The sequence below is a fragment of the Elgaria multicarinata genome, chromosome 9 (assembly GCF_023053635.1).
Source record: "Elgaria multicarinata webbii isolate HBS135686 ecotype San Diego chromosome 9, rElgMul1.1.pri, whole genome shotgun sequence".
NCBI lineage: Eukaryota > Metazoa > Chordata > Lepidosauria > Squamata > Anguidae > Elgaria > Elgaria multicarinata.
The window spans coordinates 40794525-40810463 of record NC_086179.1 but is presented as its reverse complement, the minus strand read 5'-3'; the positions used below and the strand labels follow the sequence as shown (position 1 = coordinate 40810463).

The 15939-nt window shown below is 39.8% G+C and overlaps 1 protein-coding gene across 7 annotated transcripts in view; it reads left to right on the top strand.

Annotated features, from left to right (window-relative positions):
- Nucleotides 1–15736, top strand: part of CNOT4 (CCR4-NOT transcription complex subunit 4) — a 70251-nt gene extending 54515 nt beyond the window's left edge. For 4 of the 7 annotated variants that reach the window (XM_063133691.1, XM_063133686.1, XM_063133684.1 and 1 more), the window contains 2 exons: nt 13479–13691; nt 14374–15736. In XM_063133691.1, the coding sequence (XP_062989761.1) occupies nt 13479–13691; nt 14374–14675 (515 nt within the window). In that variant the 3' untranslated portion in view covers nt 14676–15736. The remainder of the gene's footprint in view (nt 1–13478; nt 13692–14373) is intronic. The other 3 variants (XM_063133689.1, XM_063133688.1, XM_063133687.1) reach the window with 1 other exon arrangement.
- Nucleotides 15737–15939: the final 203 nt, after the last annotated feature.

Below are 15939 nucleotides of genomic sequence, written 5' to 3'. Positions count from 1 at the left end.
GTGTGCCAAATGCGAGGGTATGTGACCCTTGAAGAGCAACTCAGGTCCACACCTCACACATGATCTTCATTAGCTGTTTAAGTTGGGGAAATCATTAGATCCCCATAGATATGCCTTGAGCCTGTTAGCTATGTGCAGTGCAGTCTGTTTGCAGCAGCTTATCACTTGTATGCCATGGCTTCCATTAACCATAACCTTTAGCCCTCCAGGCCATTAACTTTGTTCTGGATTTCTCATGTATTGTCCAGTAAAATTTACAGATGGGCAGCCGTGCATCTGGTCCGTTGCAGCAAAACCAGAAAAGAATCTTGTGGCAGCTTAAAGACTAATCTTGGGGTGAGGGAGGCGTAAACTGTGGTGCCAGAGGAGATATGAAACTAAACTGTACCAAAATCTTTCTCCTAGCTGCACACGAGAGAGTGCACAAGCCCTGTGCTTTGCTGAAGCTTGCCGATGTAGCGCTAAACCATGGTTTAGCATCCTTGCAAACCGGCACACCAGAATCTTTAAATCTCAGCTATCTGTGTTACTTTCCCCCTTTGTCAACAAGTTATGCAGGCAATCAAGATTAGAAGTTGGAATATGAATTTAGAATATGCATTTAAGTATTGTATTATACGTTGTTAAGATGATCCACACTGCCATCTTTTGTGTTTGCATTTTTATATGTTTACAAATAAGATCTGAATGACTGCAGATATTAAATACTTGAACAGGCTTCCTTGATTTAAGGGAGCAAATAATAGGGACAAAATAGGGGCTTCAAAGTAGGGTGAGGTCTAAACAGCTGCAGATATATATACAGTTTCTCCCAGCTCTCTCCATACCCTCTTACCATCATAACTTCTGCCATACTAAAATAACATGACAATTGTGATCAAAGTATCTAAAGCAAGTACAGTCAAATATCTAATTCTTAGCAGAGAATTGTTCCCAGAAGAAGAAGGGTCTCTTCTGACTTAAGGTTTTAACTTTTGTATAAAGGCTTTACTGAATTACCACCAGAATTGGCCCACTTTTGTTGTTGTTGTTGCTTTCTTGAATCTTCGTTCTTTCTTATTTTGTTCCTAATAGTGCCACTTTTTCTTCATGGTCTCTGTGCATCACACGTTATGGGCTCTGCACCTGCGTGGAGCCTAATTCCGGAAACTTCTACAAGCTGAGAACAGTTTTGGCGGGAACCCCTCCCCCACCATCCAGTGCGCATGTCCCTGGGTTCCCGCCCAGATCCTCAGTTCTCTTTCAACTGCCTGTGGAATAACTGCTCTTGAGAACTTCTCTGTTTTTTCAGTGTTTGTTTGCTGAGGACCTCTTATATTTCTTATCTTTCCTATCTAGTTCTTGTTCCTACTTTCTCTTGTTAGTCTTAAAATTTTTTGTTATTATTTTCATTTCTCTTTGCGATCTTGGATCGCGAGTTTACTGGAGTGGCCTATGGCACAAAAGGCTTTATTCAAGAGTACCAGTTCCAGGTATTCCCATTTGGGTTGGCCACTGCTCTAAGGGTTTTTACCAAGGGCATGGCACCGGTATGCACATACCTCCGAACCCTGGGAGTAGAGGTCTATCTGTACCTGGACGACTGGCTGTTTGTAGCCAAGACAAAGGCAGAAGCTATCCAGAACACCAAGATTACTGTCAATCTCCTAAAATCATTAGGACTTCGCATCAATGAACAAAAATCCATTTTCAACCCCATACAAAGAATCAAGTTCATAGGGGAAATTCTGGATTCTGCAATAAGCAGAGCCTTCTTACCAGAAGACAGGGTAATTACTCTGTCAACTCTTGTTCACAAACTAAGAACAGTATCTGCGTTCAAGGTACAAAAACTACTCGGATTCATGGCAGCAACTGTCAGTGTTGTACCTTGGGCGCTTCTCCATATGAGGCCCCTGCAAGTCTGGCTCCTACAAAATTACGACAACAGTTTGGACCCTCATTGAGTCATATTATAACAATTCCAACAACAGTAGCAAAAACTCTGCACTGGTGGACAAACAGAGCCAACCTTCTTGAAGGATTGGACTTCGTGCCCCCGACACCATCAAGGATCCTAGTAACAAATGCCTCACAAATAGGCTGGGGGGCTCACTGTGACCAATTAATGATTCAAGGTCGCTGGAACAACGTAGATAAGGGCAAACTCATAAATGTACTAGAACTGCTAGTGTGAGGAAAGCCACTCTTGCTTTCCAGAAAGCCTTGTCAGGCCACAATGTTCAAATACTTACAGACAATATGTCCATGGTCTGGCATGTCAGCAAGCAGGGTGGCACTCGCTCTGCAGACCTTATTGGTTTGACCCTAGAGCTTTTCCATTGGGCCATCGCTCACAATATCACTATCAGCCCTGCATATTGCAGGACAAGAAAATTGCTTAGCAGACACCCTGAGTTGCCGCTTCCAAGACACACACGACTGGCAGCTGTCATGGTCAGCGCATGCCACAATATTCAGAAAATAAGGTCAGCCAACAATGGACCTTTTCGCTTCACCACAAAATGCCATCTGCCCTTGTTTCTGCATGAGAGTGGGTATAGGGACATCATCCATGGGAGACGCTTTCCAACTCTCTTGGACAGGCTCCCTAGTCTACCTGTTTCCACCAATCCCACTCCTCTTGAGGGTTATAGTAAAACTACGGTGAGATCAGGCAGACACAATATTAATTGCTCCACAGTGGCCGAGGCAAGCATGGTTCATGCCTCTACTCAAACTATCCTTGGCAGAATTCATCAGACTGCCCATGAGGCAGGATTTAATCTTCAGAGAACAGGGTTGTATTCAACATCCCGACTTGTCTGCTCTGAAATTGACCACTTGGAGAATAAGGAATCACAGCAGGATCAGCAATTGCCACAATCAGTTTTAGACGTGATGCAAGCAGCCAGAAGACCAGACACTAAGACAACCTATTCGAAAAAATGGCAAGCAAGTTTGCAATCAGTGAGACTGTCAACCCAGTTACGTCACTTATCAGAGTAATTCTTTTATTTCTTTATTCTCTTTTTGAGAAGGGAATCAAGTACTCCCATAGAGTATACTTAGCAGCTATTTCAGCTTTGCACCAGATGATGCAAGGCTCAACTGTCTTCATGCACCCACAAGTCAAGTGCTTCCTGGAGGGCATGAAGAATTTGGTTCCCCCATTGCACTCTTTTGTGCTTCAATGGAGCCTTTCTGTTGTTCTTAAAGCCGTTAGAACCTTTAGCCACTATGGATGTTCGTTTGTTAACTTTCAAGGTTGCGTTTCTAGTTGCTATAACTTCACCCAGAAGAGCATTGGAGTTATGCACTTTACGTGTTGACCCTCCCTATCTCACGTTTCACAATGGCAGGGTTGTGTTGCGACCTGAACCTTCATTTCTCCCCAAGGTAATCTCATCCTTCCATCTAAACCAAGACATTGTGTTGCCAAAAAAATTTCTGTCACCATAGTCTCCTTTGGAAACCACTCTCCATACACTAGATGTTAGACATGCTTTAGCCTTCTACACATCAAGGACGGCCCTATTCTATAAGACCTAGCATCTTTTTGTCTGTTATGGTGGCCAACAGAAGGGACTTCAGGTCTCGATACAAAGACTCTCATCTTGGGTCGTACAACGATCAAGTTGGCATATGACATTGTTGGCATCCCTTTAATGGGTGATGCACAGAGACCACGGAGAAGAAAGACAGGTTGCCTACCTGTAACTGTAGTTCTTTGAGTGGTCATCTGTGCATTCACACAACCCACCCACCGTCCCCACTATGGTGTCAAACTTGGATAGCATAGTGGATTTTTTTCCTCAATAGGGGCTGTACAGGCGGTCTCAAGGAACTGAAGATCTGGGCAGGAACCCAGGGACATGCGCACTGAACGGTGAGGGAAGGGTTCCCACCAAAACTGTTCTCAGTTTGTGAAGCCTAACTCTCTGGAGTTAGGCTTCACACAGGCACAGAGCCCATAATGTGTGAATGCACAGATGACCACAGATGACAGTTACAGGTAAACAACCTGTCTTTCTTCACTGCCAATGTATTGTCCTCATGTGGGCAAAATAGAAGCCAATATCTCATCCCCACCCTACTGCTTTCCTTCCTGTAGAGAAAGAATTGAATTGCTGGAGTATCCTTTCCACAATTTATTAATGTGGCAGTACCTGTCAATAAGGTCCCATTGGTTTCGGAATGTTGCAGATAGATGTTGCAGAGAGCCTTTGAATGGAAGTAACTAGTGAACCTTTTAAACCTTTTTAAATATATCTCATACCAGCAATAAGATCTAAAATAAGAATATGATTTTCCCTTGACAGGAAAAAAGCACAAACTAAATTCTGTGCTCTACATTCTACAGTCCATGTTCAGCTTATCTGACCTTGAGGGGGAAAAAAGTAATCTGGATTCAAATCTTTGGTCACAGAGCGCAGTGGTCTGCTGCTCTACATAATGGTTTCATAATTGCTACTAAACATACAGTGGTGTTTTGTCCACTTTTGTTTCCTAGTCACTGAAGGCTTTGGTCATGATCCGTAGCTACATGCACAGTGGATTGACTTTCTAATTTTTGGCTTTTAACAACTCCCCTTGCTGTACTTAAACTATACTTCAATTTACACAGAACTTAAATGCCGTAGGGATGTATTTGCAAGATCTATTGAAAATATTACTCCAATCTTTCTGCATCCTTTTCAGTAACACTTATGCCGAAGCATTTCTTTCTGAACACATTTAAAAAGCTGCATGGGGGAAGCTCTTAACAATTCTTGTGTAAAAACAAAAAAAATGCCAGTAGTATTTGCTTCCAGATCAGAGCTTTCATTTAGAATTTACACGAATATGAATAAAATATATGTGAAACTTTGAATCAGAGAAAAATATAAAAACTGGAAGGAGACGCAACAGAAAACCAGGGCTAAGAAATAGCTCTGATCATGTGAACATATTGTAGCACTGCATTATTTTTTTTAGCTTTTTTCTTTCAATACACATTTTCTGCTTGATCAATCTTTCTAAAGGAACATAATTGCTGCTGGTTGCTCTTATATTGATTAATTCCATATGAGTTGGCAGATCATGGCTTTGAAACCATAAGATGTCAGTATTGGTGATATTTTCATAAGGAGGATGTAGTCTTACAGTGGAAAACTACAATGACATTATAAGCTGTGTGGGCACACAAATGAAGCCACTTCCTATATGGATATCAAATGACATCTTGATCCTGTATTGATAGTGCTTATATGCCTTTAAGGAATGCTCCTGGGTTTCAGTTGTGAGAGTCAGTTTAATGGGAAAACATATAGTACTGAGGATTTCTTTATGTGACATCCTGACTCGTGTCACATCCTTACACTGAATAATGAGGATGACTACTAACACATTTTGTGCAACTTTGTCCTCCAATGGAAAATGTGCATGTGGGTTCAACTCTTGATAAGTTTTGGCTCACAAAAACCTGAAGCCCCAAAGAGTGTTCCACAGTGCCGTTGCCAGACAAATGTTGAAGTCGGGGCTTGAATCCAATGATGTTGTCCTACCAGCAGAATGGAAACTGCTGTCAGAATGGATTTCCACTACCCCTGCAGCCCTCTGCATGCCCTCCAAATCTGCTCTGGAGGATTGGGTGAACTCTGCTCATGCAATGTTAGATTTAAGCCAGAGAGCTAAAATTTGAGGTAGAGAGCAAGACAATAAAATCTGGGGGCTTCTTACATGTAAAGTATGTGCTTTCCCAGACTAAATTTAAGCCCCATTTCAAAGCTCAGTGTATTGGTATACTCAGTCTACTCTACAGCAGAAGAGTTTGGTTCAAAAACCACCAGAGCCTTTTATTGTGTAACTCTAAACTATTAGTTGGAGTATCTCCCTCTGAACAGGCATCACTTTGTGTTACGGCTTTAAAACCAAAGGTGATACAAACTAGAATGTACAGTGACATAAAGGATTAAATTGCCTTGATAACTTTAGATGTTGAAGTACTTCATTACCCGCTGATGTCTTCATGACGAAGTCTTACTTTAAACCGAGGAGGCCAGAGCAAAACATTTCAAAAAGAAAATAGGTGAAGTGGGCCATATATGCAACAGGGCTATAAAGGAAGTCCAAGGCTTCCTGTTGTATGTACACAGTACATGGCAATGATAAAACAAGCATTTTTTTTCACCATGTAACATGATGTATCTTTCAGAATATCTGGGCGAGTGCCTTGGTTTACATTAAAGGGTTGCTTTGCCTGCATTTTTGCTGAGGGGATTTACGTTACTTGGTTACCATCTTTTCCTGCTTGTCTGGCACAGATCAGTAATGTAATTGGCTGTTCTGAAGCATTAAAGGAAGAAGATTATATACATGCTTGGTGCTAGGATGCTGGGTCCTTGCCTTTCTTTTTCTTTTGTTGATGTCTTTGGACACTCCTGTGAAGCCTTCATATATGGAGTCCTTGATGTTTCTCCTTTGTTGCTCAGTGCCAAGTAAGCTGCAAAGAGCAAAAGGTACTATCTCTTTAACCTTACACCAATGTGTCCAATATAGCATCTCTCTGGAGCTGTGCTGCATCAGGGGCACCACAGAGTCATAGAGTTGGAAGGCTCCATTTAGGTTATCGCATCAAACCCTTGTTCAGTGCAGGAATCCAGTTTAATGCATCCCTGACAAATGGCTCTCCAGTCTCGGCTTGACTGTAGATATGCAAATAAGATAGTGAGAGAGCCATTGAATCTGTGCAGGACTCCTCCCTGTTCCACTGCTGCTGTTGCCGATTGTACTGCCACCAACCTGCCCTGTCACCTAGTCAGTTACCAGAGGCAGGAGCATTGGGAGGAACAGCAAGGACACTTTACCAAGGGCCCCCTCACCTTAGAACGGGCTCTTGGTGGGATGTATGTTATTGATAATAGATTATGATAAACCTGTGTCTTGGTCACATCAGTTCAGACTGTGTGGGAGGGGCAATCAGATTATAGAATGCTCCTGCATTCGAAAGATTAATATTCATAGAAAACTTGCCTGTCAGGGAGAAGACTGGGCTTAGAGCCCTTCTCTCCCACACCTAGATTTCTATGTGCAGGGACTTTTTTTTGGTATGGATGAGAACTTGAGCATGTGACTACCTAATTATAGTTTGAAATGCACAGTCCAGGCACAGAACAACTTACTCATTTGCTGTAATCTGTAATCAGAAGTCTTTGACCTGTGCTAGAGTGGGTTAACTGAATGCATTCTAATACAAATCTCAACACGAGTCCATTCTGCTGGATTTAGATATATGATACAAGCATGTTTACACAGTATATGGGTTTTTATCACCCTCTAGTGGTTAAAAAGTAGAATTGTTACTTTGAACCTAGTATCTTAGCTTGAAGGTTGCCAGTTCCAGCTGCTGAAAACATCATCAAGAACATCTTTTTCTAAGATGATACCTTGACCAATCATGTAGAGGTTAAGATGATAGGTAAAAGTGCTGTTGTGAATTTCTGCTGATCATAGGAATAAAGAGCTTGGCTCAGTTTAGAGTTTTTGGACCAGTGGTGAGAAATCTTATTTCTCCTACTTCTATATACCATAGTTAAAAGGGAAAAGTATGGAAGCTTTTTAAATAAAATAGTTGGAATTACATGCTCATAAGCAACTTTGGCGTATTAAATAAAAGTGAACTGTTTAGTCCACCTTTTGGTAGTGAAGATCAGAATCTCCATTTAATGTGTAGATGATAGTGACCATTGAGAAAAAAATGTAGACCTTCAGGATCGAGTTTTGAAGGTTATCCTTATTCGAATTGCATCTGCGTCTTATTATTCCATTGATGTCAAACATAAGTTTGTGAAATGTTAAACTGTTTACAAAAACATTTCTGAGGGATCACTTTGTACAATTTTGGCATTTCACTTTCCTGCCAACTTTACTACCTCATCAGTAAAACTAATGAGCAGACAAAATGTAAGTGTGTTTATAGATAAATCTCTTAAGACTACAATTCTGTGCCCTATTTGATACAGTGAGACTTCAGAGTAAATAGGCATAAAATTGGGCTGCATGACAGTTAACGCTGGAGTATTAATATTTCAGTGCAATTCATATTTGAAAGATATTTGTAGAAAGTAAAATTATTCAGATGAAATTGAAATTCAAGAATGACAAAAATACCGGCAGCACAGTATTTTTTCACAAGGAAAAAATGTAAAAGTCACTCTTATTGACCTTCTCTTAATCAATTTATTGCATCAACTAATTATGCACTTGTTCTAGAACAATAGTTGTACTTTGATGAACAGTAGTGCACTTATACCTTTTCATTTTAAAGATTGTTCATTTCTTCTCTAAGGCTAACATATTTAATTTACATATAAGGAAAACATTTGCTATTTATAATTTTCTTTGTTTTCATTCACTAACAATAAAATCATTTTTTTTGAGGTGTTTATCTTTTCTCTCTTCCTTTTACCTGCATAGTACTGATTACTGTAGATATGACATAAAAAGAATTGCATTATGTTTCCAGCTATGTGCTAATACATACTCTAGTTACTGCCATCACATTACATCATAGTTGCCTTATCATGTATTTCAAATAGGTTAATAAATACTTGAGGAGCCAATACAAAATAACAGAATGTGGAAGCACCGCTAGTCCAAAGCGGGTGAATAAATAGTGCAACATTAAACTGAGTTGTTTTTTTAATGAAAAAAGCCAAGTCAATGCCTTTAAGATTGGGCATTTTCCCACTTTTAGATTCAAGGAATCCATTGTGAATCACAGCTGATTTCTACTTGTCGATTGGGGAGAGGAGAGTGAATTCTTTTAGTAAGCCCTTTAAAATTTATCCCTACCTAGTCAGTACATTGATTTTACTTGGGGTGATACACTAATGGGTTAAAAGTTAAGTGCAATACTCTTGTAATACAGTGATTTGTGACCAGTGACTTATTTCCTAGAAATCTGTAAATGACACCTGCTGTCTTTTTCCTTTTAGCCTATTAGGAAAAAGCTGTCGGGGGCGGGGGTGAGAATATGCTTGCTTAGCAATTGCAAAACTGACAAAGCAGTATCACATCAAGCATTTGTGGAGCACAAACATTTCAGATCTCACCCATTTCATTAGTGAGTACAAGCAGGTTTTGGCAGCATCAGTTTTTTACTTTGACACCCATAAACGTTGTGCTGTTCTAAAATGCTGCCTGTTATGTGTTTGCTATGTAGTGCCTCACATGCTTTAGAAAGGATCCTATTCTGGCTTGTTAGGACAAAAATGAAGGAACATAACTTTCAGCGCTTCACTAAAGGTGGAATCAAGACACACACACCCCTTTTTCCTTGGGGAGGTGGGAGAGCACAAACACTGAGTGATTAGTGTTTAAAAATAATATTGACTTAAAATTAGTGCTGGCTTCCAGTTAAATATTTTTTAGTTGACTGAATAGTTGGAAGGCAGATTAATTAATATACTTGCATAATAACAAAACCTCACTCTGGCCAAAATTCAATGGGAAATCAATTGAATTGAAATTAGTGGGCTTACCCATGCCTAATTCTGCATTGGTTTTATGCCTGTATGTCATTTTTCTTTTGGAGATATAGAACTTATAATTAAATAACTAAGTTGTTCCAACTAAGTATTTCCTTTTCTTACAGTGAGTAACACTCACTTGGTATGTCACTGGACAGGTGGACAGAAAAAATTCTAAGGTTACAGTTCCTTGCAGAATTTTAACTGTGCTTGTTCCCACTGAAGTAAATAGTAATTAAATGGAATCCATATTGCAAGTGGATGAGTCCATTTGCTCCAATCACCTGCTGTGGTACAATTATGTCACATCTGGATCCACCTGTAACTTCTTACTAGTTATTGCAGAGTCTCCCCCCCCCCCCATCCATTTTCAGAATGGAGAGGCGGGTTAGAATTATTTATTATTATTATTATTATTATTATTATTATTATTATTATTATTATTAATTTGCTGTGCCATTCTAGTAGGGATGTGGGTGTTGAATTGTCCTAGTTATCATGAGTATTGGGGAAAGAAGGTATGTAACACATATTTTGATTTTACTGCTTTCCAATTGTGACTCTGATGTGCCATCATGATCCCAAAGGGAGTTCTTCCATTAAAGTCAATATCCTACTGACATCTGTATTCCAACTGTATGTGGCTCTTCATGATCTAGATACAGCAACAAGACTCTCATTTATATAATTTGGGTTTCTAAAAGGGCTGTGCCTGAGTTAGCGAATCCAAGCTGAATTTTTTTACCACTCCCCAAAAAAGTCTGTGTGTATTCTACATATATAAAACATAAAAATTCTGCACCAAGGTAACTGAGATGGTGCACAGAACAAAGTTGAATTCTGCAACCTGCATTAACTTTGTATTTTATATAATTGTGCTGCTTCTACTCATGGGTGAGAGACAAAGGCATATGCGCACTAAAAAAAACCTCACCCCTTGTCCACTGGAAATCTTATTCAGCCATACCCCTAGATTTTGAGCTTTCACAACGCATTTCTCATGTACACTTCTGTCTATCTTGAAGATATTGAAGTTCTCAGAAGCCTTAATTCTGAACCTGCAACTGCATAGCTTTTGTTAAGAACTCTGAACATATCATTTAACCCCTGCTTAAGGTCAGCAGGGGAAAGACAAAGCAAATTCATGCTCCAGAAGGGAAGGGCAAAAGAGGGAAGGCAGAACCTTACTGCCCCCACCTTATTCGCTTAAGTGTATGTCTCAGGGTCTAGGAGACTGCTGCTGTTTTGGACCCTTGCAGGTGTTTGAGGACCACCTTATCTTTTCATTAGTGGGTGCCAGGGGAGTCTTGCTTTGGATTAGCTCTAAAGTGACATTTCATGTAGAACATTCATTTTACCTAAGAGTTCATACACATCAGTGTAAGTGTGCTAAGAGGCAGTCAAAATTCTTGAGCCTACTTTTAGATGGATGTTAAACTCGAAGTGTTCTTTTTGTTTATTAAAAGTGCAGGGGGGGATCCAACAACCCTGACAAATCCACATTATTTTCACTCTCTGGATGGGCAGTATTTGCCTTGCTTTGCTGAATGGCCCACTTCGTTCTTGTGACCTGAACTGACTTCAAGGTAACTAGAGTAAATTGAGTCCCCATTTAAAGAGATACTTGTTCAAGCATCACTAACAAATTAGCTCCTCTTCCTCTGGCAGACCTTTTTAATTGATTTTGCAGTTGACTTGACTAAACTTTGCTAATTTCAGAATGAGTATTCATCTGCCTAGTTGGCACTCCTCAGATTTTGCTTTTAAAGTTTGCATGTGGAAGAAGAGCAATTATTGAAATGGTTTGTCATTTAAAATGCTGTGATAGTTGTAGCTTCCTATTTCAATGAGTGGAGAGAGCTAAATATGCCCTCGCTCATGTGCACTTTCCTCATTTCTCTGTTCAACACCTGTCCAATTTTTACTGCCTTTAAGAAAACATACCTTGCCTGTATTTTAGACTGGGTAAAAGTCCATTAATCTTGGGCCATAACTGACCTATATGGAAATCTCTTAAGTAATTCTTTAGGATCTTTAGACAGTTATGAGAAGACTGTATATTCTGCCCGAAAGCTATTCATTTGTGAAAAAATGTACACTAGATCAGTAGTGTTAGAAGGTGGTATCAAGCAATAACAAACTCTGACTTTGCATCTTTTGCTAGTCTGCACAACCAGAGATGTGGATTGGTCACCTTAAGTATTCAGATATACAAAATGACTAAAATTAGCTGTGGCCTTTAATTTTTTACAGAGTAACAACGTGTTAGATGTAGCACATCTGATTGGCTGTAATTATCACAAAGAGAAACTCTGTGGTGAAGACACAACAGTATACCTCAAGTATTTTAAAAATGCCTTTTAGTATTTGAGACTTATCTTGGTGACACTTTAATGCTTTGGTCTCCTCTCTCATCAAAAAGAACATTTTAAACCAGTACTGCATGAGCAAATTGGCAAAATTCCATTGAGCTATCCATTTTGAACAGTCAGAAGTTATTCATCAGTTCAGGTCTTCACATTTCTGTAACGTACAAAGCTTTTTTTCTGATTCGTTCTGATCCGTATTTTGAGAAGTTGTGATGGGCATTGTATAAAACTGGTTTATGCCAAGTATTTGACAACTGCCTTATTGCATCAGACAAAAGTCTATCTCAAATGTAATTGTTTAAACCTAGACTATAAATTAAAATGCATACATATATCAAGGAAACAAGGAAAAATATGGGGATGAGGAACAACAGTAGATGGCTCTGAAAGATCACACAAATACAAATTAAAGTTAAATATCACATTTCTTTGTGCAAAACTTCTCAAATTTTTGCTGTTATATAAGTAACACACTCTTTCAGACCAGGTGAACATTTTTGATGATTAAACCATCCAGACAATTGGCCAGAATGGATGTGTGTATGATTTATTTTTTACAGATTTTTTGTAAAGAGCAGAATAGAGCACTGCCTAAAATCCATTTAGTTAAACATTGTTTGGTCAATAAGTAGTTAGCTAGATAACTCTAGAAGCTTAGAAGCAGGCCTGACTGTGATGTCCATCCCCTGGTTGTCCCCAGGAACTGATACTCAGAGGTATGTTGCCTCATACACACGGCCATTTAGTTAAGGCTGGTAGCTGTTGACAGGCCTATCCTCCATAACTTTGTCGAATTTCTTTTCAATGCTACAGTGGCTGTTGCCACATCTTCTGACGAATTCTTTAAGCTGTGTGTCAAGCGAAGTTCAAGGAGCGTTCTGTTGGCAGGAATAAAACCAAGCCATATGAACATTGCTGGTACCATTTTTAAAAAAGCACCCATTTAATGCTGGTAGCTAGCCAATTCTTTTAAAGAGTAGAGGTTCTGAAGTTAGTAGTCAAGCAGCTGAGCATGATTGTTTAGGGGTATGGCCCTCCACTTTAGAGCAGGTTGAAATCTTTCCGAAATGCATTAGGCATTTCCTCTTCCTTCACACTCTATGCTGAAACAAGTTCTCCCCCACCTTCAATCAATACTTTTTCCCTCTGTGAAAGTACTAGTGATGTGTAAGGTTTTCACAACTCTCTAATCCTGTTCAGGTTCTGTAGCATTGTCTTGCATCTTCTTCATTTGCATAAGAAGCTTTTAAATCTCCTGCCCTTCGGTAAAGCTTGAGAATTTGACATTGGGCAGGGGGAGCTTTCATATGAAACATTTTCTAGTTACTGTGTTCTTAACCTTTTGAGTGTTCCACCCTGATTTCATGGAGAAGGAATTAGGTGTGGTGGTGGTGTTTTTTTCCTGCAACATACTTAAGAATTACTACATTCTATGGCAGCTCAACATTCAAGCTTCATCTTGATTTATCATCATTGTCCCATTCTTTTGATAGGGAATCAGTGTTAAATGCTTAGAGAACCACCATCTTTCACTAAAAACAGCATCTGTTTCTAACTTCAGCTTTTTATTTTCTATCTTTCATTTTCTTTTTTCTTTTTTTGTTGATAAATCTCCCAGACAACAACAGTTCTGTAGAGAGTTTAAATATGAAGGAATGGCAGGACGGGCTAAGGGCACTTCTACCGAACATTAACATCAACTTTGGTGGACTGCCCAATGCTACTTCCCCCTCCAACGCCAACCACAGTGTACCAACGTCCAACACTGCCACCACCGACAGCCTGAATTGGGACAGCCCTGGCAGCTGGATGGACCCCGCAATCATCACAGGTAACAATTTCTCGCTCATTCAGCTCCACTGACAATTATGAAGTGCATATTTGGCACAAATTAATCCTTTTTACAAACAAGCAAACAACTCTCTGCGGCGGTCTCTTCCAGCTTCCATCCACCAAACTTTCCAGAGGCCTCTAACGATCTTTTGGAGCAAACAAGCCCTTTCTATTGCATGCCCAGCATCTCTCCCCAGCAAATCTTTAGGCTTCAGTAGGTTCCCATGTGGTCTGTTGGCATGCTAATCTATGCAATGCAATTCCTGAGGCACTGATACGTTAACTGGACTTTTTCCATTAAAAGGGACATACTCCACTTGTTTATAAAGCTCTCTTATAAGGCTATTTGTGTTTCCCTTGTAAAGGCATGATTTGGAAAAGTAGAAAAGGGAAGAAAAGCATGTTATTTGGTAGAGCTAGCTAGCTTACAAGTGAATCTCTGTGGATGAATGTCTTGGCAAGTGTGAAAAATCCTCTTAGGGGCACACGCCCCTTGGGATAACTCAAACTTCTCAAATGTTTTTTTGGGGGGGAAACCTGTTATTGCAGTCCTGTGTACAAGCTAATAATGTTTTCTTACCATTGCTATTGGTTGAGTTAAGCTGACCTACTTCACATTTGAAGTTCTTGCTTGCTCTGACTTAACCTCTTTCTCCTCCTATGTTTTCTCTTCTTCCTAGGTATCCCAGCCTCCGCTGGAAACAGTTTAGACTCCATTCAAGACGACAATCCACCACACTGGCTAAAATCTCTTCAGGCTCTCACAGAGATGGATGGCCCCAGTGCTGCCCCGACACAGACCCCCCACAGTAACCCCTTCAGCACACAGATTCCTCTGCACAGAGCCAGTTGGAATCCCTACTCACCTCCTTCAAACCCTGCCAGTTTCCACTCTCCTCCCCCTGGCTTTCAGACAGCTTTCAGACCCCCCAGCAAACCCCCCACAGATCTACTACAGAGCTCAGCGCTGGATCGTCATTAGGAAAAGTTCAAAAACATTAGAAATGCAGGAATTGCCCCACCCAGACTTCCTACACATACCCATGGCCCCTCCTCCATATCTTTCTTTCTGAAGAATCCAGTTCCTGATCAAAACTCTTTCCCACCAGCCCCCAAATGCAATGCAATCGCAGGGTCGTAACCATATCTTTTTTTTTGTTAAGTTTCTGCTGAGTCAGTGTTTGAAATGCACTGCTTAAAAACTATTTCTTTAAATACACTAAGGGAAAAAGAGAGAGAGAGAGAGAAATCAAAGTGCATAAAACGAGAATATTTTCATAAATCTTTTGCACATAATTACTTCAGCCTAGCAGAAAAGGTCAAGTTGACAGTAGGAAAAAAATAATATAAAATTCAGAATCAAATGCAGAGATGTAAAAGCCATTTAATTTAAACGAGATTCAAGATATGGGGAGAAGCAGTGGCCTAGCATTTATTTTGCAATCTGTGTGTCAATATACAGGGAAATAGCTTTTTTTCTCTCTTGGAACGGTGGGACAATATTGTCAGTAAGAGCTTTGTCATGAAGTAGGTTGAAGGACAATTTGCCTGTAGAAATAACTGACATGTTGCTAAGAAGAGGTTTAACAGAGGGTATTTCTTTTAATTTTGGCTTTAGATTTCAAGTAAACGTAATGTTTTAAAAATATTCACAGATTTAATACCTAGCATATACATGATATAATAAGCAGCTGAAACACGAGTGATATTTACTTCAGTCTTTCTGTCTCCTTGTCAGTCTCTCTTTCTTTTCCTTTTTTTTTTTTTAAAAAAATCCACTTGATTAAGGCACTCTGGGATAGCACTGCATTGGGGCCACATGATCACCATCAGGAGCGCAACCTTTAACGACCTCTGCCTGCAGCTTTTACTTAACCTTGTAGTTTCTGGACGTTTGTGCAGTATTGAAAGACAGGGAAAAAAAGAAAACATGAAATTAAACATGGTTATAACCTGACGCTAAAACTAAAAACAAGGAAATGTACCTCTTTCTTCAGAATTAAAACTAAAATCTTAAATAAAACAGAAAACTTGATGACAGCCTTTTGTGAGTTCTCCTCCTTTTTTTGGTTTTGTGTGTGAATGTTTTTTGTAAATTCCCATGATGAGCTTGAGACTCATATGGCCCATGTGGGTATGGCCTTCCTGATCCTAGCCCCATCATTAGCCTTTATGCGCCACGTCACATCATGATTGCATGTTTAACTTATTTTTCTCCCCAATGTTTTTCCTGCTAGTTTTCAAAC